Source organism: Rana temporaria, chromosome 2 (genome assembly GCF_905171775.1).
Source record: "Rana temporaria chromosome 2, aRanTem1.1, whole genome shotgun sequence".
Lineage (NCBI taxonomy): Eukaryota > Metazoa > Chordata > Amphibia > Anura > Ranidae > Rana > Rana temporaria.
Window position 1 is genome coordinate 383,176,517 of NC_053490.1, and position 26,735 is coordinate 383,203,251.

The window sequence follows — 26,735 nt, forward strand, 5'->3', positions numbered from 1 at the left end:
CAATGCTCCAGGAAGCTCCTCCTAAGCTCCTACCCATTCTTCTGGAAAACTTCTCCAAGGTTCCAGCAAGTAGGGGGAGGTACCAGAGGTGCTGCCTAATTAGTCATCCTCCCTGAGTCACTCACCCATAGGGATAGTCCAGACCCCACTCTAGAGCTGTTTTGTGCTGCACTTCCCACTCGAGTCTGAAAAACCTGGGCAGTTCTCTAGGTTTTCCCTTCCCAGGAAAAACACAGGCATTGGGTGACTTCACTACCCACTGCCTGTACTCAGCGACTCTGGACTGGGTGGTAGAGGCAATGCATTATCCTGGCCTAGGCCATCAAGGCACAGGCCTAGGGCAGCACTTTGCAGGGTTGGCAGCACAAAATAAGTCCCCGCCAGCTTGCGCTACACTGTTAGTGTAGCGCCAGTATTATAGTTGCTGACTGGGCTGAGAGGCAAATTAAAGCAGCCGCACTTCTTCCGGTATGCGGGTGGCCAGCATTTCGCAACACTGTGGGGGGGGGGGGGGGTGCGCTTCTTCTAATTTTGACTGTCTTATCATCCAGGACCACAAACCTTCCTCACTCTGCTGCACCATTGGCATGGTTATATCTTCTTAGTCCTCTCCATAAAATTATCAGAAATTTGTGCTTAAAGTAGAACTATAGGCAACACTTTTTAATTTTGGATAGAGTAAGGGAGGGTTATAGCCCCTGTCATTTTATTTTTACCATCCCTGTCTCATTGCAGAGATTTCCCTTCACTTCCTGCCCCATAGCCAAACAGAAAGTGAGAGGAAATCTATGCAAATTAAGGGAGTTCATTGCCTCCCCCAGGCCCCACTCAAAAAATTCAGCGTGGGTCTTAAACAGGAAGGGGTGTGGCCTTGCTAGGAAGGGGTATGTCATATTTAAATTAGGGGTGCATGAGTTTAGTCAGGCCTAGGACAGCACACAACCTAAATACACTACTGGGTAGAGGGTCTGTTGAGGAATGTTGGTCTGACACTGACTGAGATCTGCATTGCTCCTCTGGTCCCTTCAGCTTGATCTGGCACATTAAACACCTCGGGCAATACTTCCACATGTTCCTAAGAGTCTCTCCACTCCCACTCCTCCTCCAAGCTACTGTGTAATGACCATTCCACAAACTCACTATCCTAGGGCCTGGATTCTGCCTACAGTCTGGGCGACCCCCAGTCTATGCACCCACCGCTACAACTTCCCACTGGCTCAATTGAAGATGAGTTGTCTTTCTGCAGAGGCTTCTTCCTAGTGGGGCTGGCAGGTTCAACGGGCATGGCCAGCACTTCGGGGATGTCATCTAGCTCCTGCTGGGCAGGAGTCACAGGTCCCAGATCCCTGACTGGGCTGCAGGCTGTGGCAGACCACCAACTCCCTCCCCCGATGTCGGTTATCGTCATAGGGAAGTCATCAGCCTCAGACTCAACTTCATCTTTAGCAGATGTTTCCAGGCCCGTTTCAGCCTTTCGGGACTTCTGTGGCTGTATAGTGCAGAGTCCTGACCGCAGGTCCTCATTGTAGTTTAGTGGCTCCTGCTCGCTGGGGGCCCTCCTCAATACACCAGACAGCTCCTTCTAACCTCCCTCCCATTCTTCTAGATGCTTACTTCTCCAAGGTTCCAACAAGCAGAGGGAGGTACCAGAGGTGCTGCCTGATGAGTCATCCAACCTTCCTGAGTCACTTACCCTGACCCAGATTCAACCCAGCCTGGCTCTCAGCCAGGCTAAATTTTACTACACTAACAAACAAACCTATTTACAGCCAGTACATTAGGCTAGAGGGTGCTACATGTTTTAAAGTCACTAACCTAGAAAATGTAACTGCATTAGGAGTGTTTACTGCCTACATTTTTGTTCCAGGTCTGTGAACCAGACAACTAGCATTTTCAGAAGTAAGTAAGTAATAGCAGGCTACATAAAGGCACCTAGAGGAATCTGTGGACACCTGCAGCAAGCTCCCACACCCACTTGTTTGTTGCACCCTCCTGACCCCCAGAGGCGAATTAGGAACTCTCAGAAACAGGGTGGGCTAGAATTTCCCCCCAGAGTCCACATTGAATAGTGGTGGATATAAGACAATGGGTGCCAATCGCTGATAAACTGTATTTATTTGGCAGCAATTGAGCAAAAGGAGAGAGAGTTTAGTGTATCAGATACCCAAAGCAAAGTTCTGCACATTTCCTAGCCTCCCCTCCCAGCTGAACATAATGAGTGTCTTTCTCATTTCTTTCATTTGGCAGGATTTCTGTTATTTGGCAGTACATTGGCTGATGAGTAAGGCACTCTATCTATTCTTTAAAAGAGTTTACAGTCTGTCTTCTCTTGGGCCCGGTACACACGGGCAAACAGGTACGATGAAACCGGTCCGTCGGACCGTTTTCACCGTACATGCCTGCCAGAGGGCTTCTGTACGATGGCTGTACTAACCATCGTACAGAAGTCCGCGCGTAAACAATACGCGGGGCGTGTCCGCGTCGTCGCCGCGACGACGTGGGCGGGCATGACATTTAAAGGTTTCCACGCATGCGTCGAAGTCATTCGACGCATGCGAGGGACGGCGGGCGCTCGGACATGTACGTAGGTCTGTACTGACGACCGTACATGTCCGAGCGGGCAGGATTCCAGCGGACGGTTTTAAAACACGTCCAGGAATATTTGTCTGCTGGGAAAAGGCCCAGCGGGCAAATGTTTGCTGGAATTCGGCCCGCTCGCGCCTACACACAACCGAACATGTATGCTGAAACTGGTCCGCGGACCAGTTTCAGCATACATGTTTGGTCGTGTGTACGGGGCCTTAGAGAGAGCTTTTCCCCTAGTTATCCAGCTTGAGTAGGGCTTCCTCTGTTCCAAGCTGGACAGCTACAAACGTTGACCAAGGCCTAAACTCCAAACATGCGTATATCTACCTAGACCACAGACCTTGAAGGATAGCCACACTGACAGCACTTCTCCCTAGGCCTAAGCCTGGGGGAAAAGCATCTTCTCAATGCTAGCTCAAATATGTATATGCTTTCCTAGCATGCACCACTGATAACAAAAACCTCTAGTGGTTGGCCTAAGAAGGACACAAATCATCATACTTCGCCCTATTGCTTCTTCCCTCTCTGTTAGCAGAAACATTCCTTGATAGCAGGGATGAGTAAGCAGTCAGGCTGGAAATAGGGAAATCAAGGAAAATAGCGGCATCTATCAAGTAAGCACCAACTGGATACTGCCAGGCAGTGCTAAATTTGGTGAGGTACTCCCGCTTAATGTAGAACTATGTTCAAAACGCTTTCATTCATTTTGGACAGAGTAATTGGAGGGTTGAAACCCCTGTCAGATTTTTTTTCCCGCCATCTGTTTCCCATTGGGGAGATTTCCCTTCACATCCTGTCCCATTGCCAAACAGGAAGCGAGAAGAAATCCCTGCGAATTAAGGGAATTCCTTGGGGATACCCTAGGTCACCAGAACTAGTGTTCCCTATATTACTTTTCTGGGGACAATACAAATTTTTGGGATTTTCTTTTACTTTCACTTTCAATTATCATGGCAAACAGGACAAATAAAAAGGGTGAATCTCCTTAACAGGCGCACAGACAGTATTAACCACTTGGGGACCGACGCACAATGATATACGTCGACAGAATGGCACAGCTGGGCACAAGGGTGTACAGGTACTTCCCCTTTAAGAACCCAGCAATAGGTCGCGAGCGCGCCGTCGGTGGCGTGCTCGCGACCCGGTTCGAAGCTCCGTGACCGCGCCCGCGGGACCCGCGGACCTGAACGCCACCAGTGTCCCACGATCGGGTCACCGAGCTGAAGAACGGGAGAGATAAGTGTAAACAAACCTTTCCCTGTTCTTCCTAGTGGCTTGTCTATGATTGTCTGTTCCCTGTCATAGGGAAAGACGATCAGTGACGTCACACGTCCAGCCACGCCCCCCTACAGTAAGAATCACACACTAGGGCACACTTAACCCCTACAGCGCCCCCTAGAGGTAAACCACTTCACTGTCATTGTAATTTTCACAGTAACAGTGCATTTTTATAGCACTGATCACTGTAAAAATTACAATGGTCCAAAAAATGTGTCAAAAGTGTCGGATGTGTCCACCATATTGTCGCAGTCACGATAAAAATCACTGATCGCCGCCATTAGTAGTAAAAAAAATATTAATAAAAATGCCATAAAACTATCGCCTATTTTGTAGACGCTATAACTTTTGCGCAAACCAATCAATAAACGCTTATTGAGATTTTTTTACCAAAAATATGTAAAAGAATACGTATCGGCCTAAACTGAGGGAAAAAAAATTTGGGGATATTTATTATAGCAAAAAGTAAAAAATATTGTTTTCTTTTCAAAATTGTCGCTCTACTTTTGTTTATAAAAAGAGGTGATCAAATACCACCAAAAGAAAGCTCTATTTGTGGGGGAAAAAGGACGTCAATTTTGTTTGGAAGCCACGTCGCACAGCCGTGCAATTGTCAGTTAAAGCGCGGCAGTGCCAAATCGCAAAGGGGCTTGGTCCTTTAGCTGCATAATGGTCCGGGGCTTAAAGGGTCACTAAAGGAAAAACATTTTGCTGAAATGACTGTTTACAGGGTATAGAGACATAAAAGTTAACTGATTCCTTTTAAAAATGATAAAAATAGATTAAATTCAATCATATAATGTACTTACAGTTTCACTTTCGTTTTTAAACTGGTTTCATGTTTCTGTGAAGTAAAGAGACCCACAGAACAAAAACAAACAAATCCAGGGCAGTGTTTTGTTTTTAAAATGAATCTGATTGGTTCTGAGGAGTTTTAGACACACAGCTTGGACCACAGTGAAAAGCTGCCATGAGATTTTTCATAAGGAGCCAGACAAGCAGGAAGTGTGGAGATCACAGCAGAATTACAGCTACTTCAAAGCAAAAACGAACAATGAGGACATGAAACCAGTACTGCAGTAAGGTAAAGGAAGCTATTTAGCTAAAAAAAAAAAATCCTTTAGTGATCCTTTAAGTGGCTAAAAAGTGACAGGTGTTCTAATCCATCTCCACTCTAACCAAACCAAAAAAAAAGTTTTTTCTTTTAGTTTTCACAGGGTGGCTACACCCCTAATCTACTAAATTATAGGCTACTCTTACATTTTAAGGTCACAGACCTTTGGGTAATGTTGAAGTGCACTTTTAAGCCCCACCCTCATAGATTCCTTTTGGCTGATTACTGTGATGGGCTGCCTAAATGATCAAGAGAAATATGGAAGGAAGAAGATGCCAATCATAAGCATTAGCAGGGAGTGTTGAAGCTTTGCCTGAAATAACAGCCTGACAATCAACTGTGACAGGGAGGTTTGGTAGGTTACTCATCTCTGGAGGTTTGGTTGGTTACACAAGTATCTGGAGTTTTTTTTACCTGTGCCAGTATTTGTTTTTTTCCTCCATGACAGGGTGTCCCTAAATGTATTAACCACTTTCCGACGGCCGTACGACTTTGTACGGCCGCAGGGTGGCTCTACATCTCTGGGTGGCCGTGTTTTTACGGCCTGCGCGCGCAGCCAGCGGCGTGGGCGCGTGCGCGTCCGGCGGAGGCGCGCGCTCGCCGCATCGCTAAGGTGCCGATGCGAGTGCCTGGCGGCCGCGATGTCCGCCAGGCACTCGGGATCGGCGGCTACAGGGACAAGACGTAGAGCTCTGTGTGTAAACACAGAGATCCACGTCCTGTCAGGGGAGAGAGGAGACCGATCTGTGTCCCTTGTACATAGGGACACAGCATCGGTCACCTCCCCCAGTCACCCCCCTTCCCCCACAGTTAGTAACACAATTCAGGGTACACATTAACCCCTTCCTCACCCCCTAGTGTTAACCCCTTCAATGCCAGTCACATTTATACAGTAATTAGTGCATATTTATTGCACTGATCGCTGTATAAATGTGAATGGCGCCAAAAATGTGTCAAAAGTGTCCGATGTCTCCTCCATAATGTCGCAGTCACGAAAAAAAATGCTGATCGCCGCCATTAGTAGTAAAAAAAAAATAATAAAAAATAATAATTCTGCCCCCTATTTTGTAAGCGCAATAACTTTTGCGCAAACCAGACGCTTCTTGCGATTTTTTTTTTTTCGCCTAGACTGAGAATTTTTTTTTTTTTTTTTTAAATTGGGCAATTTATTATAGTAACAAGTAAAAAATATTGTTTTTTTTTTTAAATTGTCGCTCTATTTTTGTTTATAGCGCAAAAAATAAAAACCGCAGAGGTGATCAAATACCACCAAAATAAAGCTCTATTTGTGGGGAAAAAAGGACGTCAATTTTGTTTGGGAGCCACGTCGCATGACCGCGCAATTGTCAGTTAAAGCGACGCAGTGCCGGAAGCTGAAATTTCACCTGGTCAGGAAGGGGTACAGTATATGTGCCCAGTAAGGAAGTGGTTAACAAGTTGCAAAGGAAGTCTTCACGAGTTCACTCCATTGCAACAATTATTTATATGCAAAAAGACAGATTCCTTTTGAATCATTTTAGGACCTGAATAGATGGCAGCATCATAAATGACTTTACTTATTTACAACCGTAAATTATATTTCCGAGCCTGTATCCGTATTATTGTATGGGATTGCATTGGGTTGCTCTGTGGCTTACCCAATATCACACCCCTTGCCTCCCTATTGGCCACAGAGCGTAATAAGTGACCACACTGGTCATTAGAGAGGAGAAGGGAGCGGAAGGTGACAGGACACCATGCAACCAGCAAAGTGCTAGTATTCAGAGTACAGTGCTGTTCTGGAATTAAATGAAGCACATGTGTAGGAATTTAGGGGTACCTGCTATATCATCCAGCAGCCAGTTACATGCATGAATATGCCCAAAGGACTTTTAAACTACTGTACACTTGTGGTTTTGAGTTATGTTGACCTAATCACCTAAGCAAATCTTAATTTTACCAATATGTAGATATCCATATACACTGATATCAATGAGCAAGCCACCAAGATGATATATTATAAATATATTTATTTGATGCAGGAATAATAATCAGAACATTCAGTATATGCAGATTTTTTTAATACTTAAATTAAAGTTGATTTTTTTTAGAGAAAACATCCTGAGCACTTGGTGGGGTAGTTTCTCAAAATAATAGGGGTTATGTGGTCTGTGATGGATAGTAGGAATATATTCAAACGACCTCATGTGCGTAGTTATAAGGTCAAACCATATCAAAGCCCTTTAACTATGTGTTGTCATCAGAATGGTAAAGAAAAATAAATAACTTATAGTCCCTTAGAAAACAGCTTTAAATACAAGTATATCCCAAGACCATTTTTTATTTATAGCCCACTCAGCAGCAGGATCCTCCTCAGAAGAATTTCATGGAGAAAAAGACAACAAGGGAGCTGGTCAGCAGAGTCCAGGACACAGCTAAAAAGAAAGCGAGAGAGGTTAGATATAATAATAATAATTAGACATGTCCACACTGAAATATTTTGTTTCGGATTTTTGTTTTTGTCCAAAAAATAAATGTATTTAGTTACTCCCGAAATCATACTTTTCCAGTCGAATGTTCCGCCTACAAGCTATAGAAGAATTCTAACGTTGTATGACTAGTAATAATTATATTTTTTAATTATTATTACTAGTCAACCAACAATAGAATTTTTCTATAGCCTATGGGCCAAGCATTTGACCGAAAATGTACAATTGCCGCGTCGTACAGTTTAGCTGCTCCGTCAAATCTTTTTAGAACTATCAACAGACACCATAAGCCTTCAATGGCAGATTCAAAGTTTTTCAATGCTTTGTCGATTCTTCGTCGTTCATGTTGAAATGTCAAGTTAGTTCTAGCTATTTAACTGCTCCTCCTCTTTGGTTACAATCAGCCAATAACATTCATCATCATCATTATTTTAATTTTACTTCCCCCACCCAATTCCAGCAGCAAATCTTTTCTCTCTATAATGTTGAATCTTTTCTCTCTATAATGTCGAATCTTTTCTCTCTCTAATGTCGAAACTTTTCTCTCTATAATGTCGAATCTTTTCTCTCTAAAATGTCGAATCTTTTCTCTCTATGTAGAATAATCTTGGACTAATAGAGTTAAGGTTAGGCACATTCGACCGACGAAAACGAAAATAAAGCATTTGTTTATGTCGGATCTTTCGGTTTTCGTTTGTTAAAACGATAACGAAAATACCTGAAATTCGGAACGAAAATGCATTCAGACGAAAACAAATGCACATCATGTCTAATAATAATGGGCTTTATATATATAGGTTTCTGGGCTGCAATCAATTGTCAATAACATTCCAACAATAAAAGATTTTAAATGATTACTTCAATAACATTTAGCTATCAGCATTTAAAGTACATCTCTAGCCAAAAAAAAATGTCTAGTTTTGAGCAGGGAAGTGATAAATCCTTTGTCAGGTTTGTATTGCTGTCTGCCTGCTGGATGTTTGTAGCGTAGTTCAAAAAGATGAAAGTCTTTAACAAGCCCTAACATAGGTCTTCTATTGCATCGCATCATGATTCTAATAAGTTCCATTGCTGAAGCCCTGAAGAAGGTAGAAGCCTTCCCCCTGAGATGTTGGCTGTATTTGATGTTCTGAATCTTAACCAATAAATATTTCCAGAAGATCTAGAAGTGATAATGTCTTTAGGACAGGGAGTGAATGGAGGACTCCCCAATGGGACACAGACAGCAAGAAATAAAACCTTACAAGAGTTGTAACCTTTCCCTAGTCTATCCACAATTATAAAAAATAAATAAAAAAAACATTTGAGCTAAAAATACCCTTTGTGTTAAAGGGGATGTAAACCCACTCTCATCCTTTCTAAATTACTGCCATAGTGGTTATCTATAAGGATATACATGCCTCCTGCATGTATCCTTACCTGTCAAATGTCTCCCCTCTGTCTGTTATGAGACCCCAAAAAAATGCAGATTCTGTGGATGGGTCTGTGTTCCGGAGCTTGTGGGTGGATTTATGATGTCAGTACACTCCCCACCCACCTCTACACTCCCCTTGTCAACACACATTTTCTCCTGTGTTGTTCTTACACTGAACTTCTGCTATGATTACTAACATCTAGTCAAAACCCATAAAAGTCACCACATGACTTCAGCATGCCCAATCATGTTGAGGTGTGGAGCAGCCAATCCTGGGAGAGCTGGAGAAGAAACGAGGAGGAGATCTAAAGTACACTGGAGGGTTTATTTACTAAAACTGGAGAGTGCAAAATCTGGTGCAGCTCTGCATAGAAACCAGCCATCGTTCAGGTTTTATGGAGAAAGTTTAATTGAACACGCTGGAGTTAGAAATGTATTGGCTACCATGCAGATCTGCACCAGATTTTGCACTCTGCAGGTTTAGTAAATCAACCCCTAAGTTCTTAGTGCTGAATCATAATAAATCTTCTTTTCTGACACACAAGCGTTGGGAAAACAATCTGCTGGAACAAAAGCAACATGTGTGATGGGGTAGGGCTATTCCCATTCATTTGTATGTTTGACAAACGTAGCTCATCAGCGAATGGCACTCTACAATCATCTGTCTGACACTCAATGTCACTCCTGACTGCAATGTCACTACTGTGATCCTGACATGAACACCATTGAAATCATACAGCAATCTGAACATAACCAGGAATATTCTTGCTGTGATTTTCATTTAAATAAACCTCCAACAATAGCTTTCATGTGACCTTAGCATTAACCATGCATTACATAATGTACACATGATTCAAAATGTTATCCTGTGTTATAGTATGAAATTCTGAGCATCACGTTGCTTCTCTTACCTGTGCTGGATGCTGAATTTCCGTAATCATCTGAAAGTAAAATGATATATTCAATTATTGCAAGTCAGCCTGCTAATTAAAAAAAAAATCTAACAGCCGAATGGGTAACAATAGTTGTGAAACAATCAATAGGATGGTAAGGGAGATATGGAAAGGAGAATAATAGTTACAGATCAGAATGGACTAAGAGGGCTTAAGTATTTGAGCATAAACAGCATGGGCATGTGCCCCCCCCCCCTTCCAACTTGTTTGTTATGTAAAAAAAAAGAAAAGAAAAGGGTCACTTTAAGAAAAATGTATTTGATTCTTAAGCCGCGTACACACGACCATTTTTAATGTCCTAGAAAAAACTATTTTATAAAAATGCTTGAGCAAAGCGAGGTGACGTACAACACGTACGACGGCACTATAAAGGGGAAGTACCATTTAGAAGGCCCCACCCTTTGGGCTGCTTTTTCTGATTTCGTGTTAGTAAAAGTTTGGTGAGAGACATTTCGCACTTTTCAGTCTTCGTGCTTTTCAGTCTGTTACAGTGTGACAAATGTGCTATCTCCATTACAAATGCTAGTTTTACCAGAACGAGTGCTCCCGTCTCATAACTTGCTTCTAAGCATGCACGTTTTTTCAAAGCCTACACATGACTGTTTTTCACAATGTGAAAAACGACAATGCGAAAAACGTTGCGAAAATTTAGAGTATGTTCTAAGTTTTTAATGGCCTTTTTCACGTCGAGAAAAATGCTCTGGAGCCTACACACAATCGTTTTTAATGACCATTTTATAAACTGCATTTTTCACGTTATGAAAAACGGTTCTGTGTACGCGGCATTAGGCAGGAAAAACATTGTAACATTGTGGCATTTCCCGGAATGTCACATGACCACCGGGGAAATTCCCAGAGGGTCATATGATCAACTGGAGTGTTCTAGAAAGGGGGCTCTCTATATAAGGCGGCCCCTTGCAGGAATATTCCACTATTAGCAGAAGTCAGCAAGGAGCTCCCCACCCCCCAACCCCTTGTTGCAGGCAAGTTATGTGGTTGGCCACCCTTTACATTTAAAGGGGGGGACTTGTGTTTATTGATACGCAGTATTGCTAGGGTCCTGTAGACTAAGCTGTTTTGTACTTTTTATTTACAAGTTAAGAAATGTATGTATTAATAACAATTATTAAATGGATTTTAACTTTATTAAATATTACATCAATAAATGTGCCGCGGCCAATTATAAACTAAGCTTTGGTGTTGACTGTCTTTATTTATTAAAAATGAATACTGCCGGTATTCGGGGAGGGAGAGGTGTGGCCTACATTCTCATGTAAGACACGACCTAGGAATGTTGTAAAACAGTTAGGAGGAACATACCCATGAAGTTGATTGGCACCTGTAACACGCCTAGTCCAGTATCAGCATCACGAGCAGCATTACACTGTAATAGAGATGTGCAATGTGTTATGATCTATATACTATGTCTACACAATAGAAAACAATAAAACCACATGATAATATTACAAGTATGTGGAATAGAATATTTAGTGGATTTGACATGACATTCTCTTACCCCTGTGCAGGTTGTGTTTTTGTTGCATAGTCGAACAGTGCAGGTGATATAAACTAATGGCTGTCCTTGAAATGCAAATGAGCTAAACTGGAATCTGGATTCAAGAGAACCTCCATTATCCTTAACCTGTGCAGTGATTCCCTGGTTGGCAGGACACCTGTGAGTAAATGTAACATTGTTAATATTTTGGACATGGATTTCCTCTACAGATTGGTTAAACACATCGTCCGCAGTCAATAATCTCTAATTTTGTCTACACACAGTTGAATTTTGGTTGAACGGCCAAGTAGTGTGGCCTACCTAAGCAATCCATTCCAATTATACACAGTGAAGCCTCGTACACACGACCGAGGAACTCAACGGGCAAGTTTCTCCATTCCCGTAGAGGAAAAAGAAGACATGCTCTCTTTTTGGCTCGACGGGATCCTCGACAGTTTCCTTGTCGAAAAATGTACACACGACCGGTTTCCTTGGCAAAAAAAAAATCCCAGCAAGTTTCTTGCTGGTTTTTGCCAAGAAACTCGGTCGTGTGTACGAGGCCTTAGACTCTCACACTACACGGTTCTTGGTACCTTTTGTGAATGAGACAAATTAACACTGAAATAAAACCTGGTGATCTGGCCAGTAACACAAATCTTGGATCCCCCATCTAAATGAAGGAGCACTGGGGGCACAATTAAACAGTCTTGGGGGAGGGGTGTTAGATGTACTAGCAGATTTAGATACACTAAGTAAAATTGAAGCCAAACTCCAGCTCACACTTTATAAGCAGTTACAGCAACAGTTTTGTTCCTTTTGGAATAAAGGTTTTGCATAAATAAAAGCTGACTATTGCAAGCACCCCTGTCAGTAGTAAATGGTTTGTCTTAACCCTTTAACAGCTACATCTGCAGGACAGATGATTGTGTTGAAAAACAACAGACACACTGGCTGGATCACCAGGTGAAAATAAAAGAAAGAAAGTCTAAAAAAGAAAACGAATGCAGCCACCACATCTAAGAATTTCGCTAAATTGCAATATAATATAAATTTGCTTTTTAGATTTAAATGTAGCATTAGAAAAATCAAGTCTCCCGCTCTGCCCAACAGCTGTGTTCTGAGATGTATAAATGACAGAACTGGATGGACACAGATACAAATAATTTGGCAGATAAAACAACTCATTTATATGTATTTCCTTTGCGTATTTGGCTGTCTGTCTGGAGTTTTACTTTAATACAACTGGGTTTGTCTCTGTATGATAGTCAGAAATACAGTATGGAAATAATAAAAAACAGAAATGATTATAGAAATGACAAAAAACGTACCCTCCACTCAAAATGACTGCATTGTTGACATTATTAACATTATTATCAGGAGTAGCAACGCATCTCTCTGTTCTTAGAACAAATGTGTTGACATCTCCAGCATTTGCAGTTACTCCGATATAGATGCTTGATCCAACAGGTACTGTGTCACTGCTTTGTATTGGTTGAGTATATTGTGCATCCCAGTAGGCTGCCATTGTAGTGGTCACGGAGCCAACCCCGCTTGCCGTGAGGTTGACAGTGCTACCAGACAAGAAAGGAAGGAAGAAAAATGAAAATGAATATACAGTATATGTAAGGGAGAGGCCAAAATATTTCTAGACCTCTTCTGTGAAATGTTAGCACTTAAAGTGATATTAAAGCTTTGAGTTTAAAACAATTTAAATATCAAACATGTCATACTTACCTCCACTGTGCAGTTCGTTTTGCACAGAGTGGCCCCAATCGTCCTGATCTGGGGTCCCACGGCGGCTCTACCCCGCATTAGATAACCCCCTTTGGGAAGCTCTCTCCCAAGGAGGTTACCTTGCGGGCGCGGCCCTGTGTCATACACTCAGCGTCCATAGAGGCTGAGTGTATGACTCGGTCCCACCCCTGGCGGCCGCGTCATTGGATTTGATTGACAGCAGTGGGAACCAATGACTGTGCTGCTATCAATCTGTCCAATGAAGAGCCGGGAAGCCGTTGGAGAAAGAGACGTCGAAATTCGGGGCTCAGGTAAGTAAAACGGGGGGGCTGGGGGGCCGAACACTGAAAGGTGTTTTTTTACCTTAATGTATAGGCTACATTAGGGTGAAAAAACATGAGGGTTTACAATCACTTTAATAGTTTTAAAAGTATTCTTACTTTGTGGAAGTATTATAACCGCCAGCCAAGCTTGTCTGTATCGTCAAGTTGTAGGAACAGGAAAAGGTGAGGTTTACAGGATTTGCTGTAATTACATTCGTGTTTGAAATTCCAATGTGGAGGACATTTGAATAATAAACTGCTGTGTTATCCATCTGAAAAACAAAACATTTGGGAAATATGTCTGGATCCTTTTTTTTTTGCATAGACAGATCAACAAGCTTGATAACATCACAGATTTAGGCCCCGTACACACGACCAGTTTCCTCGGCAGAATTCAGCTTCCGACCGAGTTTCTGGCTGAATTCTGCCGAGGAAACTGGTCGTGTGTACACTTTCGGCCGAGGAAGCCGACGAGGAGCTCGGCGAGGAAATAGAGAACATGTTCTCTATTTCCTCGTTGTTCTATGGGAGCTCTCGTCCCGCCGAGCTCCTCGGCGGCTTCAGTGCTGAACTGGCCGAGGAACTCGATGTGTTTGGCACGTCGAGTTCCTCGGCCGTGTGTACGAGGCTTCAGTCATATTAGACCAGTTTTTCTCAACCTTTTTTCAGTCAATGCACTCTTTGAAATTCTGCACAATCTCAAGGCCCCCCATTAAAGAGGGGCAGGGGAGGGACAAACAAGGATGCTATGCAGGCAACCGATGTCCTTCTTATCAACCGAGGATGTCATTGGGTGTTAGGACGGCGGCGGCTGTAAGGTTGTAATGGTGCACAATGAAAACCTGTGGCTTTGTTTAACTAAAAGGCATACTTGATACACCCGCTGTCTTGTACAAAAAATGTTGACAATTTTTAGGCATTTTTCCAAGGCACCCCTCCTGAAGAAACCTGAAGGCACCCCAGGTTGTAAAAGGCTGTATTAGGCCTCGTATCGTACACGATAGGTTAAACAGAGGACAACGGTCTGATGGACCGTTTTCATCGGTCAAAACCGATCGTGTGTGGGCCCCATAGGTTATTTAACCATCGGTTAAAAAAGCCAACTTGCTTTAAATTTAACCGATGGATTCCTAACCGATGGGAAAAACCGATCGTTAGTAGGCACAGCCATCGGTTAAAAATCCACGCATGCTCAGAATCAAGTCGACGCATGCTTGGAAGCATTGAACTTCATTTTTTTCAGCACGTCATTGTGTTTTACGTCACCACGTTTTGACACGATCGTTTTTTTAACGATCGGATGGACTGATCGTGTGTACGAGGCTTTAGACTACTGTAGGTGCATGGAATAGACCATGAAGTTCAATGCACATATAAATGTTCTGTGGATGTAATGGCACCACTTGCATTGTGTTTCTCATAGATGAAGTAGAAGCATTTTGAAATTGTATCCAATGTGTAACATACTTTCTAGCAAATGTACAGTAATACAAGTGTGCAGGCTAACATCTGCCCAGTTGACCAACACTAGCCTGCTCTGAGCTTGGACACTTACGGCCAGATCCACAAAAGGGATACGACGGCGTATCTACTGATACGCCGTCGTATCCATGTTTCTATCTTTGGAACTGTTCCACAGAATCAGTTTCCAATAGATAGGCAGAAGATCCGACATGTGTAAGGGACTTACACTGTCGGATCTTAGGATGCAGTACCTCGGCCGCCGATGGGGGCATTTCTCGTCGAAATGCTGCTTTGGGTATGCAAATTAGCACTTACGGAGATCCACAAAGCTTTTACGCTTCGTTTTTTCTCCGTAAGTATTAGTTTGCAGACGCAAAATTGGGGCTGGTTTTACAAGGCCTAAACTGTTTAGGCCTTGTAAAAGTAGACCCTTCTATCCCGCGTCGCCGTCTTTTTTTTTTCAATTTTTTTTTTTCCCGCCGCAACTCGGATTTTTTTTTTACGCCCGTCGCGATTCTCAAAAACCAGCGCAACTTAAAACAGCGCAAAGCACGTCGGGAAAATGACGTCGTGAGCATGCGCAGTACGTCCGGCGCGGGAGCGCGCCTAATTTAAATGGGACTCGCCCCATTTGAATAGGAACGCCTTGCGCCGGCCAGATTTAAGTTACACAGCCGAAAATTTCTAGGTAAGTGCTTTGTGGATCGGGGACTTAGGTAGAAATTTTGCGGCGGTGTAACTTAAATGGGAATATTTAAGTTACGGCAGCTGGCTGTGGATCTGGCCCTTAGAGCCTCTGTAAATCATGTCTGAGTACACTGCCTACTTACCCAAATATTGGGTTTATCTATAATAAACACTCACTTGGCCAAATCATAAAACACCACATTTCGGATGTGAATGTAGGCAATGGCTTCATACGTTATTTCAATTCTAGCTGTCCTTTATGCAAAACATCCATTGTATCTGAATGTTGACATAGGTGTAAAACAAACTAACCTTGTCTGATTATTGATGTGTTTGATACTATATTGTCAGTATACTAGCACATATTTATAAACTGATCTCTACAGATATACTTACAGTCATGACATTCCCACACCATCCTGTCTGGGGTAAAGCCTGGATTGTCATCATAGTCTGGTTGTTGATGGTCTGTGTGTAGGTGTTAGTGCAGGAGTCTGAGTTGTTGTTTAACTGGAAGCTTTGGGAATCATAGCCAATCGACTCCAATAAGCATTCACTAAGGGAGACCGTTATGACATTTGATCCACAATTTATTATTGGAGACAGAGATGATGAGTCTAAAACAAAGCAGAAAAAATAAGAAGGCACACTATTACAAATGTTGGATGTGACAATGCATACTTAGCGTGTCTACTTCCATGATATCTTAAAGAATATGTAAACCCAACATTTCATATTCCTGATATGGGCATGTTTTAAAAAGTATCCTATTATCTTTATATTGCTTCCTTTGTGTGAAATATCTGGTGTTCCTATCAGTCCCTCTGCATTAACCAGCTTGAGGACCGCTGCACGACGATATACACCGACAAAATGGCACGGCTGGGCACAAGGGTACTCCCCTGGGCACAAGGGCGTACATGTACTTCCCCTTTAAGATCCGGTCCTCTTCTCTGTGACCGTCCCCGCGGGCACACTTAACCCCTACAGCGCCCCCTCCTGGTTTACTCCTTCACTGCCAGTGTCATTTTTACTGTAACCAGTGCATTTTTATATCACTGTTCGCTGTAAATATGACAATGGTTCCAAAATAGTGTCAAAAGTGTCCGATGTGTCCGCCATAATGTCGCAGCCACAATAAAAAATGCTGATTGCCGCCATTACTAGAAAAAAAAATATTAATAAAAATGCAATAAAACTTTCCCCTATTTGGTAGACACTATAAATTTTGCGCAAACCAATAAATAAACGCTTATTGCGATTTTTTTTACCAAACATATGTAGAATACGTATTGGCCTAAACTGAGGGAAACATTTTTTTTATATATATTTTCTGGGGATATTTATTATAGCAAAAAGTAAAAAATATTGAATTTTTTTTCAAAATTGTTGCTCTATTTTTGTTTATGGCGCAAAAACTAAAAACCGCAGAAGTGATCAAATACCACCAAAAAGGACGCCAATTTTGTTTGTTTTGTGCCGAATCTCAAAAAGTGGCCCGGTCATTGACCAGCAATATGGTCTGGGGCTTAAGTGGTTAAACTTGGACAGTTAGCCCTTGTTCACATTAGAGCGACTTGTTAAGCAATTTGACCCCCTATTGGCACTGTTTATATCAGTGCGACACCAACTTTGTGGTGCCGCATCGATTTGAAAAAGTAGCATCTGTCCTACTGATTTTGGGCGCAACTTGCATAGACATCTGTGCATGAAGCCACACAGATGTCTTTGAAGTTGCACTGACATGCAGCTTTGAAATTGTGCGATTTCAGATGAAGTCGCACGATTTCAATGCCACATTCAATGTGAACGAGTGCTAAAACCTAGAAGCCGATTAGTTCCTATGCACAGATGCACCAGATTCTTTGTTCACCAGTTTTAGCAAATCTTCTCCAGTGTCCAGTGTTCCAAAGCTAGAGGTCACTAAAACATTTTTCAGCTTTTAATGCAGCAGTTTGTTTCACAAGTGATAACAACATGTACAAGCTGAAAACAATTGAGCAAATAACAACAATAACAGTTATTATACCATATTTTAAGGTTTCTGGGACTTACTCTGACCACTGTAGAGTGTAGTATTACAGTCGCAAATGGCTTCCGAGCTGACATTTGTGCAAATCTTATCATTGGTACAAGCAGGGTTGCAGATAAGAGTGGCTGTAATAGGCGGAAAAAAAAAAAGTTGTCAAAAGTACTACAAGTTAAACTTCAGATTCCTACAGTTGATTCTACTGAAAAGGCATCCAAAAAGACAAAATAAATTCAATAACTCAAGTTACCTGTACAGCATTTGTCTGTTGGTGACCAGTAATAGCCTGTAGGGCAACAAATATTATTGGCCACTGTGGCACATTCAGTTGTCGGAACACAGGTTATAGCGGCGTCACTATTACATGCACATCCATTGGCTACTGTACAAGATCCACCACCACATGTAGGATCGCTACACAGGATTGTGTCTGCAGCAGTTAGTGGTTCTGTAAAGAATAATAAAAACAGCAGGAATGTACTACTTTAGAATCAATATTTACCACATAATAGTATTGTGCTATCCTCTGTATCACCTCTGATTTCTATAATTGTCATTGGTATAAGATGTAAGAGGAAATCTCCACAATGAAGACCCAGAAACTATTACAAATCTTGTAAACTTTCCTTAGTCTATAAAAAAAAACATTATTTTGTTTGCTTGATTTAGTCCTTAAAGAAATCCTAAAGTAAACAAATTGACTTTAAGGCTAGGTTCACACTGCTGCGAATTCAAAATCGCGGTAAAATTTTGCGGCTGCGGTTTTGCCGCGATTTTGCCGCGATTTCAGCCACGATTTAAGAGACATCTGTGCAGGGTTCAATGTAAATCGTGGCCCGAAATCGCAAAAAGTAGTACAGGAACTACTTTTTGAAATCGGTGCAGCGCCGCAGATGCGGCGTCGCACCGATTAGGACGGTGCCATTGCCGGCAAATGCCGCCGATTTGAGATGCGATTTGACATGTGAAATCGCATCTCAAATCGTACCAAATCGTACCCAGTGTGAACCTGGGCTAAAGTGGAGTTTTCATCCCAAAATGTTTTTTTCATTATTGTGCTCATTAGATTTAAAAAAGATAAAAAAATTTTTTTTTTTACTCATCTGGAAATGCCTGTTGCTATGCGGTCCCACAAAATCTGCCTTTGGAATCACCTAGGATTATGACATCATCTCCCTCTAATGCTCCTGGGAAATGTGTGTCATCATTTCCCAGGATGCAGTGCGCTACCCAATTATCACTCCCCATCCATGATTTCCAGGAAGTAAGTGCTTGTGGGCTTCACAATGCCCACAAGCAAAATGACAACGGTGTGGACATAGTTTTATAAACTATCTTTTTTGAATAACTATGCAGAGCGGCGGCGGATTGTAAAATAGTAAGTGACCGGATTTATATTATAAAAACGCATAATGAAAGGACATACATTTAAAAAATGCTAATTGTGGTTGAAACCCCGCTTTAAGGCTGGGTTCATACTGGTATCAGTGTGAATCGTTTTATTCTTAACCACTTCAGCCCGAGCCTGTTTTTCAGACTCGGTGTTTACAAGTTAAAAACAATTTTTTTGCTAGAAAATTACTTAGAACCCCCAAACATTATATATATTTTTTTGTAACACCCTAGAGAATAAAATGTAGGTCATTGCAATACTTTATGTCACACCGTATTTGCGCAGCGGTCTTACAAGAGCACTTTTTTTGAAAGAAATGTACTTTTTTGAATAAAAAAATAAGACAAATTGCGCCCGCTCGTGGAATGGCGTCAAACTTTTACGCTTAAAAATCTCCATAAGCGACGTTTAAAAAATTCTACAGGTTGCATGTTTTGAGTTACAGAGAAGGTCTAGGGCTAGAATAATTGCTCCCGCTCTAACTATGGCGGCGATACCTCACATGTGTGCTTTGAACACCGTTTTCATATGCTCACATACAGGGCCGCTGATAGGGCAGTACAACCAGCCCTGTTGTACCGGGCCCGCCCAGATCAGCTACACAGTGGGGCCCGGGCATCATGACAATTTGTTGCTGCATTTAAAAAAAAAAATTCTACACTTTTCCCCACTTCCACTTGCTTTACAGAGTGGGTATATTGTTTTCCTGGGCCTCATCTGGTCAACACAGGGCCCAGGAGAGGAGCACAGTGGTGGGACTATTTCTCTATTTTCGGGGTGCATGTACATCATGCCGCCCCACTATTCTATGAGTCCCAGCTGGCGGAGTGATACAGCGATTCTCCGTTCGGCTCCTGGCTGCTTCTCTCAAGAGATGTGAAGAAGTTGAGCGGCTGGAGATCAGGAGAGCAGGAGGAGATCGTGGCTGCACTGGACACAGTGAGTGGGGAATAGAGGAAAGAATACTATTATTTATCGCACAGCAGGTTACAATCATCACACAGGCAGCACATCAGGGTCTCTGTCATGGCTCTGTGTCACATTGCTTTTGGGTGCTGACTTTGGTTGGTTGTACTGTTACAGTCTGTTATATACAATACATCCATAAGTTAACTAATCCAGCACTCAACAGCCATGGGACATAGAGCCATGACAGAGCCATGATAAAGCCATGATAGAGCCCCTGCTTACTGTGCTGCCTGTGTGATAATTGTAACCTGATGATAAGAAACATGCTACTTTAAACGTCACTTGGGGGAGAAGTAAACGTGCAGCGGAGCTACATTTTTACTGCCCACCCCCAAACCAATCCACTTTAACTGCTTCCCATCATCACTGGATTGGAAGGTTGATATATCGGTCATCACTAAAGCAATGATCGAGATATCATTTTTTAGACCCATTGACTCTGCTTAAAGTAAAAGTAATCATAGTGGCTAAGAAGCCCCTGGATTACTTTTACGGGCAATGGAAGGGGGTCCCACCACAGCCTTTACTGCTTTTAAGATGTGACCAGTAGCATCCAGTTGCTGGGACACAGTGAGAGAGATGGATGTCGTTCCTCCCACCGTGTGACATCAGAAACCAGAAGTGACAAAGATTTTATCACTCCTGGTTTTGGTCTCACGTAAAGAAGCCATTACCGACTTGAACAAGCCTCTGGTCAAACTGGTCTTAGTTTGATCAGATGCTTTGGAGGCCAGAAGACAGATATGGGGTCTAAAAAAAAAACATCTCTCTCCATAAAGTGGACCTCTCATGGCCCATGCTATCACATGGAATATTGTCCATCCCTTGTGAAAGCAAAAATTACCAAACAAAATGTAAAGATACAGTGAAAGATATATATTTTTTTATTATTTGTAATAAATAAAATACAATTTAAAAGAAATGTCATGCTTACCAATTGCAAACATATGCATTGGCTCCACACACATATGTAAACAGCAACAAACCTGCATTTTGCTTCAAGTCGGGGTCAGGAGTGAGGTCGGGGGAGGTGGCAAGGGCGTGGTTGAAGTGGGGCCCTGTCAGGTAGGCTGTACGGGGCCCTATGATTTCTAACAGCGGCCCTGCTCGCGCAGGCGTTTGCTTCTACGTGCGAGCTCATCGGGACAGGCGCTTTTTTCTTTCTTATTTATTTTACTTTATTTTATTTATTTTTACACAATTAAAAAAAAAATGGGTCACTTTTATTCCTATTACAAGGAATGTAAATATTCCTTGTAATAGAAAAAAGCATGACAGATCCTCTTGAATAGGAGATCTGGGGTCAAAAAGACCTCCGATCTCATATTTAGACTAAAATGCAATAAAAAAAAATTGTCATTTGAAAAAATTACAAAGAAATGGCCCTTTAAGAGCAATGGGCAGAAGTGACGTTTTGACGTTGCTTACGCCCTGCTATGGTATGGAGACTGGTGGGGGCCATCTTGCCCTCACCCGTATCCATACCCAGCCACTGACAGGACCCGATCTCCTTACGCCATTACCAACAGCTCCGGTAAGCGGCGTAGGGTGCGGGAGAGTGGCGGTAAGGGGGCCCCTCTCCCACCGCCGAAAGTAGTGATCTTGCAGCGAATCCGCCACAGAGACCACCATTATCTTTTACCGGACTGCCGCCTGAACAGATGGATACCTCGGTTATGGCAGATAACCAAGATATCCCTCTTCATATTGCCGGCGTATATCGTCGTTGGGCGGTCGGTAAGTGGTTAATTCATTTTTTCAGTGTACCGCAATGCATGGTAATACACTACAATAAAAATTGTGAATGCACCTTTTTGGAGTGTTTTGGTGCATTAGGTAGCCTATTCAAATAAATGAGCTGGCTTTAGGATGGCCATACATTACACAATTTTCTTGTACAATTTTCCTTTAGATTTACCAAAACCATATAATATGAGGTCAAACCTAAATTTGTATTGTATTTGTATTGTAGGTCAACTTTAAATTTGTATGCAATCCGGCAGGCCCTTGCACTACATATTTGAAGGTAAATCTAAAAGAAATATAATAAGAAAATTGTATAATGTATGGTCAGCTTTACACAAGACATGTTAACATTATAAACCCAGTCTTGTTTATGTTTGTCTGTGAGGCCCCGTACACACGGCCGAGTTTCTCGGCAGAATTCAGCCAGAAACTCGATCGGAGCTGAATTCGGCGTGTGTACACTTTCGGCCGAGGAAGCAGACGAGTTCCTCGTCGAGCCAAATAGAGAACATGTTCTCTATTTCCTCGTTGTTCAATGAGGAAAGTTGGCTCGCCGAGATCCTCGGCGGCTTCACACAGAACTTGATGAGCAAAACGATGAGTTTTGCCCGTCGAGTTCCTCGAACGTGTGCACGGGGCCTGAGAGTCTGCCTAGTGGAACAGAAATTAAGGCTAATTTTCTGGGTAAGGATAAGTGTATATAGTGAATAGACTCATGTTTTATTTAACCATGCCTCTTTAGCCAACTGCTTAGTGCATCATGAATGAACCATAGCTTTTTTCTATTTGATGTGCCCAAGGGGGCTGCAGTCTGTATTATTACTACACATTGATTGCTTACTATCTAGTTTTACATTTTCCAACTAAGCATTTCTGTGTTCAGTTTAACATGTGATTCAGAATCAGAGATTAAACTCCCCTCCAGCATCAGCAAAAAAATAAAAAATGGCCGGAGACAACCCCTGGTGTGGCCAGTACAAAGGAAAGGTCATGTTTCTTTCATGTGTTAACACATACAGTATATATATAGTTTAATTATCGTTATGTCTGGTTATCTATATATCTATTGTGTATATAAAGCCATGGGACATATGGACCAAGAATACTTACGGTAGCATGTATTAGCATCTCCTAAAGGGAAGAAAAAAGGAACTTAAGATCAGTACAACATTTATACATCATGTTTTTATAAGCATTAACTGATATTGTAGCTGGTTAACAGTTTCTCTACATCTGACATTTTGTCCCAGCTCATAAACTATTAGGTGGACTATGTTTGTCTTGACTACTGCTATCATCATAAATTATTGCAACTATAAGTCCAAAGATACCAAGATAATGGGTTTTAGTGCTCCTTAAAAATAATTTATAGATTTGCCCAATTTAAAAAACATTGAATGTCCCATTTACCATGTATATTCTTTGACAACCAGAGGGGATTTTCTTTTTAAATCCTATGTAACACTACATATATACTGTGTATATATATATATATATATATATATATATATATATATATATATATATATACACACTTACTCTTTAGATAGTATGTTTAGATAAATGAAATCTACGATATTACTAAATGATAATATATATATGTATATATATATATATATATATATATATATATATATATACACACACATCTCAAAACATATTCAAATTATTAGATATAAATGTTCAGAAAATAACATTTGACGCTAGGGTCTAAACTTCATATAACAAAGGGTGAGTAAACTGTAGCCCTGCTTAGTTTAATTACCGTATTTATCGGTGTATAACACGCAACCTAACTTTAAGAGGGAAGTTTCACAGCCCCCTGCGTATAACACCCAGGCACAGTTTACCCTCTATTTTCAGGGTAAAAAAGTGAGTGTTATACGCCAATAAATACAGTATATATAAGTAGTCTGGTTTTGTATTTTTGGCATATTTCTAAAAGTAAAGTACCTTTGATAATTTGACTTTTTCCATACCTTTAGAAGTGATTTGCTTAGGATTAAAGCTGACCTACCAAGTATTGCACCTGTGCAGGGTGTGGTAGGGTGAGACTGAGACCAATACAGTGGTTTTGTATGGATCACTGCTCACCAAAAAAAGAAAAAAGGCATTGTGCTTGCTGACATCATCATATCAGTCTGTACTCCGGTGGATTGTTGCTTACCACTACAATGCAAAGCTACACTTTCTAATCTCTTTCAAATCCATTGCTTTGTGCTTTGTTGCTCTTTGTGTTTTTTTATTGTTCCATTTCACACATTGCATAATGCTCTCTTCTATTTTTGAACACAAAAATTATTATTATTATGTAAACTTGAGTTGTGAATTCAACTTGTATCCAATTTAGAAAAAAGTGTAATATTTGCTTATTTGAGCTGTAGAAATAATTTACTAGGTTTAACACAAACTATGTCAGCAATCTGAATTGATGCAATACTTCAAATTGCCACTGTTAATTATATAAACTTGATAAGACACAGGGCCTCAAAATCTAAAAACAATTCTAACGTCATATAACAGATTGAAGCAAACTATGGGTAAAGACCATACATGTTTCTGACAATATTCTCTTTTCAGTGTGTCTAGTAATAAAACAACCAACACATATTTCTAGCTGATTAACTAATTTTACAATTCATGCAATCCATTGAAACAAGTGCAAGGTGCTAAATCTATTAATAATAATTAAAATATATTCTATATAAAAAATGTAAAAACAGTCGTTAGAATGATTTAACTATATTTTTAATCAGTGGGGAAACTAAAGTTTTGATGGTCATATTTTCTGTTCTTAAATAATTATATTGCTTCTTTCAGGATGTTCCTAATTAACAAAAAGTTGACATATGTTTTCTACTTTACCCACCATATCCATGGCTGGGGTTCTATCATAGAATGATGGAAATATGACCATTGTCATGGAGGAGAAGATTGTGAACTTGTGTGTTGATATTGTTTTGATGTGAAGATGCATTGTCTGACAGTAACAGTTGTAAGTTGGCATGCAAGAATGAGTGTTTTTTCTGTCTTGCCCACAGAGCCAGGGGCTGGAGCAGTGGTCAGCACCAGGCTTTAGAGGGTGTAGTGGTGGCATGAAGAGTGACATTGATGTGCGGAGTGCTGAAACGCTCTTTGTATTCCAGCACCCTGCACTGAAAGAAGTTGGAACTGTTAGGTGAAATCACCTCTGCCCAACATCATAAGTAGAGTTCTATCTGAGGGGTAGAGGCTGCAGCACATGAGTGTGTGCTCAGTTAAGTAAACCACTGAACACCAATGCTGGGAATGTTATCATTGCAGCCTAAGCCTGACACTGACCACCAATGCTGTGGGCAAGACATTTCTTATTACAGCCTGAGCCTTTTACTGACTACCAATGTTGGGAGTTCCTATTACAAAACAATCCAAAAGGGGTTCCCTTCGAGCTATCCAGCAAACGTATAGCTGCCTTTAAACTAAGCTGACTTCAGATGAGCCTGCTGTCTTTTTTGCATCAGTTTAAAGTTAGGGACCACACTTTTTAGAGGTACCTTGATGTGGCTTCCACATCTGTCTGGAAATGTATCCAACTAAAATATACTGTCTTGTATATGACCCTGCCTATGTGCACTTTTCCTGTTGCTAGTTTTAAACAGATCAGAGGGGCTGCTATATTTTGCTTTTTTTGGGGTTTATTATTATAGCTTGAGCCTGCCACTGACCACCAATACTGTGGGGACGGGAAGAGAGTGGTCTTATTACAGCTTAAGCCTCCGTCTGAACACCAGTAGGGGGGAGTTTGACCACCAATGAAGGGGAGATTATTGAGGTCACTTACATCATTGCTGGGGGGGGGGGGTTATTACTAACTTTTCTAAGGCCCCATGGGTCTCATATTAAGGTTGTCTTGCTAAGGTGATAAATCACCTTAAGGTGACATCATCGCCTTGTTATAGTGATAAACTCATATCTCATGCCATCAATCAGTGAGGATGCATTTAGGATGAGCTTACCAGAGTTACTAAAACTGAGCTTAAAAAACATGCATAGGTACCGTGTGTCATTATTAATTTAACAACTTTTAAGTATCTTTATATACCTATGGTGCACCCATTCTGTGTATAAAATAAACATTACTCCTATTAATTATAATAAAAATAATAATAACATTTGTAGTATGGTATACAACTCTAAAATTCCAATACAAATATACCTATGAGATACATTTATTTTCATTACTTCAAGCATGTAAAGCAATGCAAATATGTATTAACTGAAGCTTTCATTACTTGATGGTGCACTCTGGCCACATACAAAGGCATGAAAATGGAGCCTGCAGCAAGTCAGCATCAACATTTTTCCGCTTTACAACAATGCACATGTGTACACCCAATGACATTGCCTGTTGATGCTTCTGTTTTAGCATTACATTGATGTGCAAGACATATTTAGCATAGCTTGCTACACCATATTTTTAGGTCAATCAGTTATACCAAGAACCACACTAATTCTACTGAATGTAACCTAAATAAATAGTTTAGTATAAATTATTAGCTATCCGATATAGAGATCTCAACAACTAGCTCAAATCCAATCCCTAATTAGTTAGCTAGAGTGATGTTCAAATCCTTCATATGAAGTCTGGTATCCTCTGATTGTTGAGGAACAGCAAATCAGCGGCTGATATAACATGCTGGAAAATGTAGTTCATCAACAGCTGAAGGACTGCAATCATCTAGCTAATGTGCAGAATTATATGAGATAACAAAGTGTTTGAAAAAGCATACCTTTCTGCAGAAGAGCGGCTACAAGCAATAAGACATGTAGGACAAGCATGTTGGCTGTTGTCTCTTATGGTGGGACACTCTTAGGACAACAGTTCTAGTGAAGTAGAACATGCCTTAATATTGTGACAATATATAGTGTCATGTGGGAGGGAATTTCAATTCAATACATGTACTGATTGACATCTAAATAGAGTGGATTTCTAAGGAGAAAAGGACACTTTAAAAATAGGAGTGGTGTGTTTTGTTAGTGTATAATAACATGTACGTCAAAATTCATTCAAAGGAAGTGTATGGAGCGATGAGGTAACATAGG

At 41.2% G+C, this 26,735-nt stretch overlaps 1 protein-coding gene across 1 annotated transcript; it reads right to left on the reverse strand.

Annotated features, from left to right (window-relative positions):
• Nucleotides 1-6,967: 6,967 nt before the first annotated feature.
• Nucleotides 6,968-26,529, reverse strand: LOC120927314 (pancreatic secretory granule membrane major glycoprotein GP2-like). The gene is made up of 11 exons (XM_040337898.1): nucleotides 26,423-26,529; nucleotides 22,764-22,784; nucleotides 17,796-17,993; nucleotides 17,572-17,673; nucleotides 15,913-16,133; nucleotides 13,483-13,637; nucleotides 12,637-12,879; nucleotides 11,330-11,486; nucleotides 11,134-11,197; nucleotides 9,772-9,801; nucleotides 6,968-7,392 (listed from the first exon to the last, which is right to left on the reverse strand). The coding sequence occupies exons 1-11, from the start codon at nucleotides 26,469-26,471 to the stop codon at nucleotides 7,331-7,333; spliced, it is 1,302 nt and encodes a 433-aa protein (XP_040193832.1). The 5' UTR covers nucleotides 26,472-26,529; the 3' UTR covers nucleotides 6,968-7,330.
• Nucleotides 26,530-26,735: the final 206 nt, after the last annotated feature.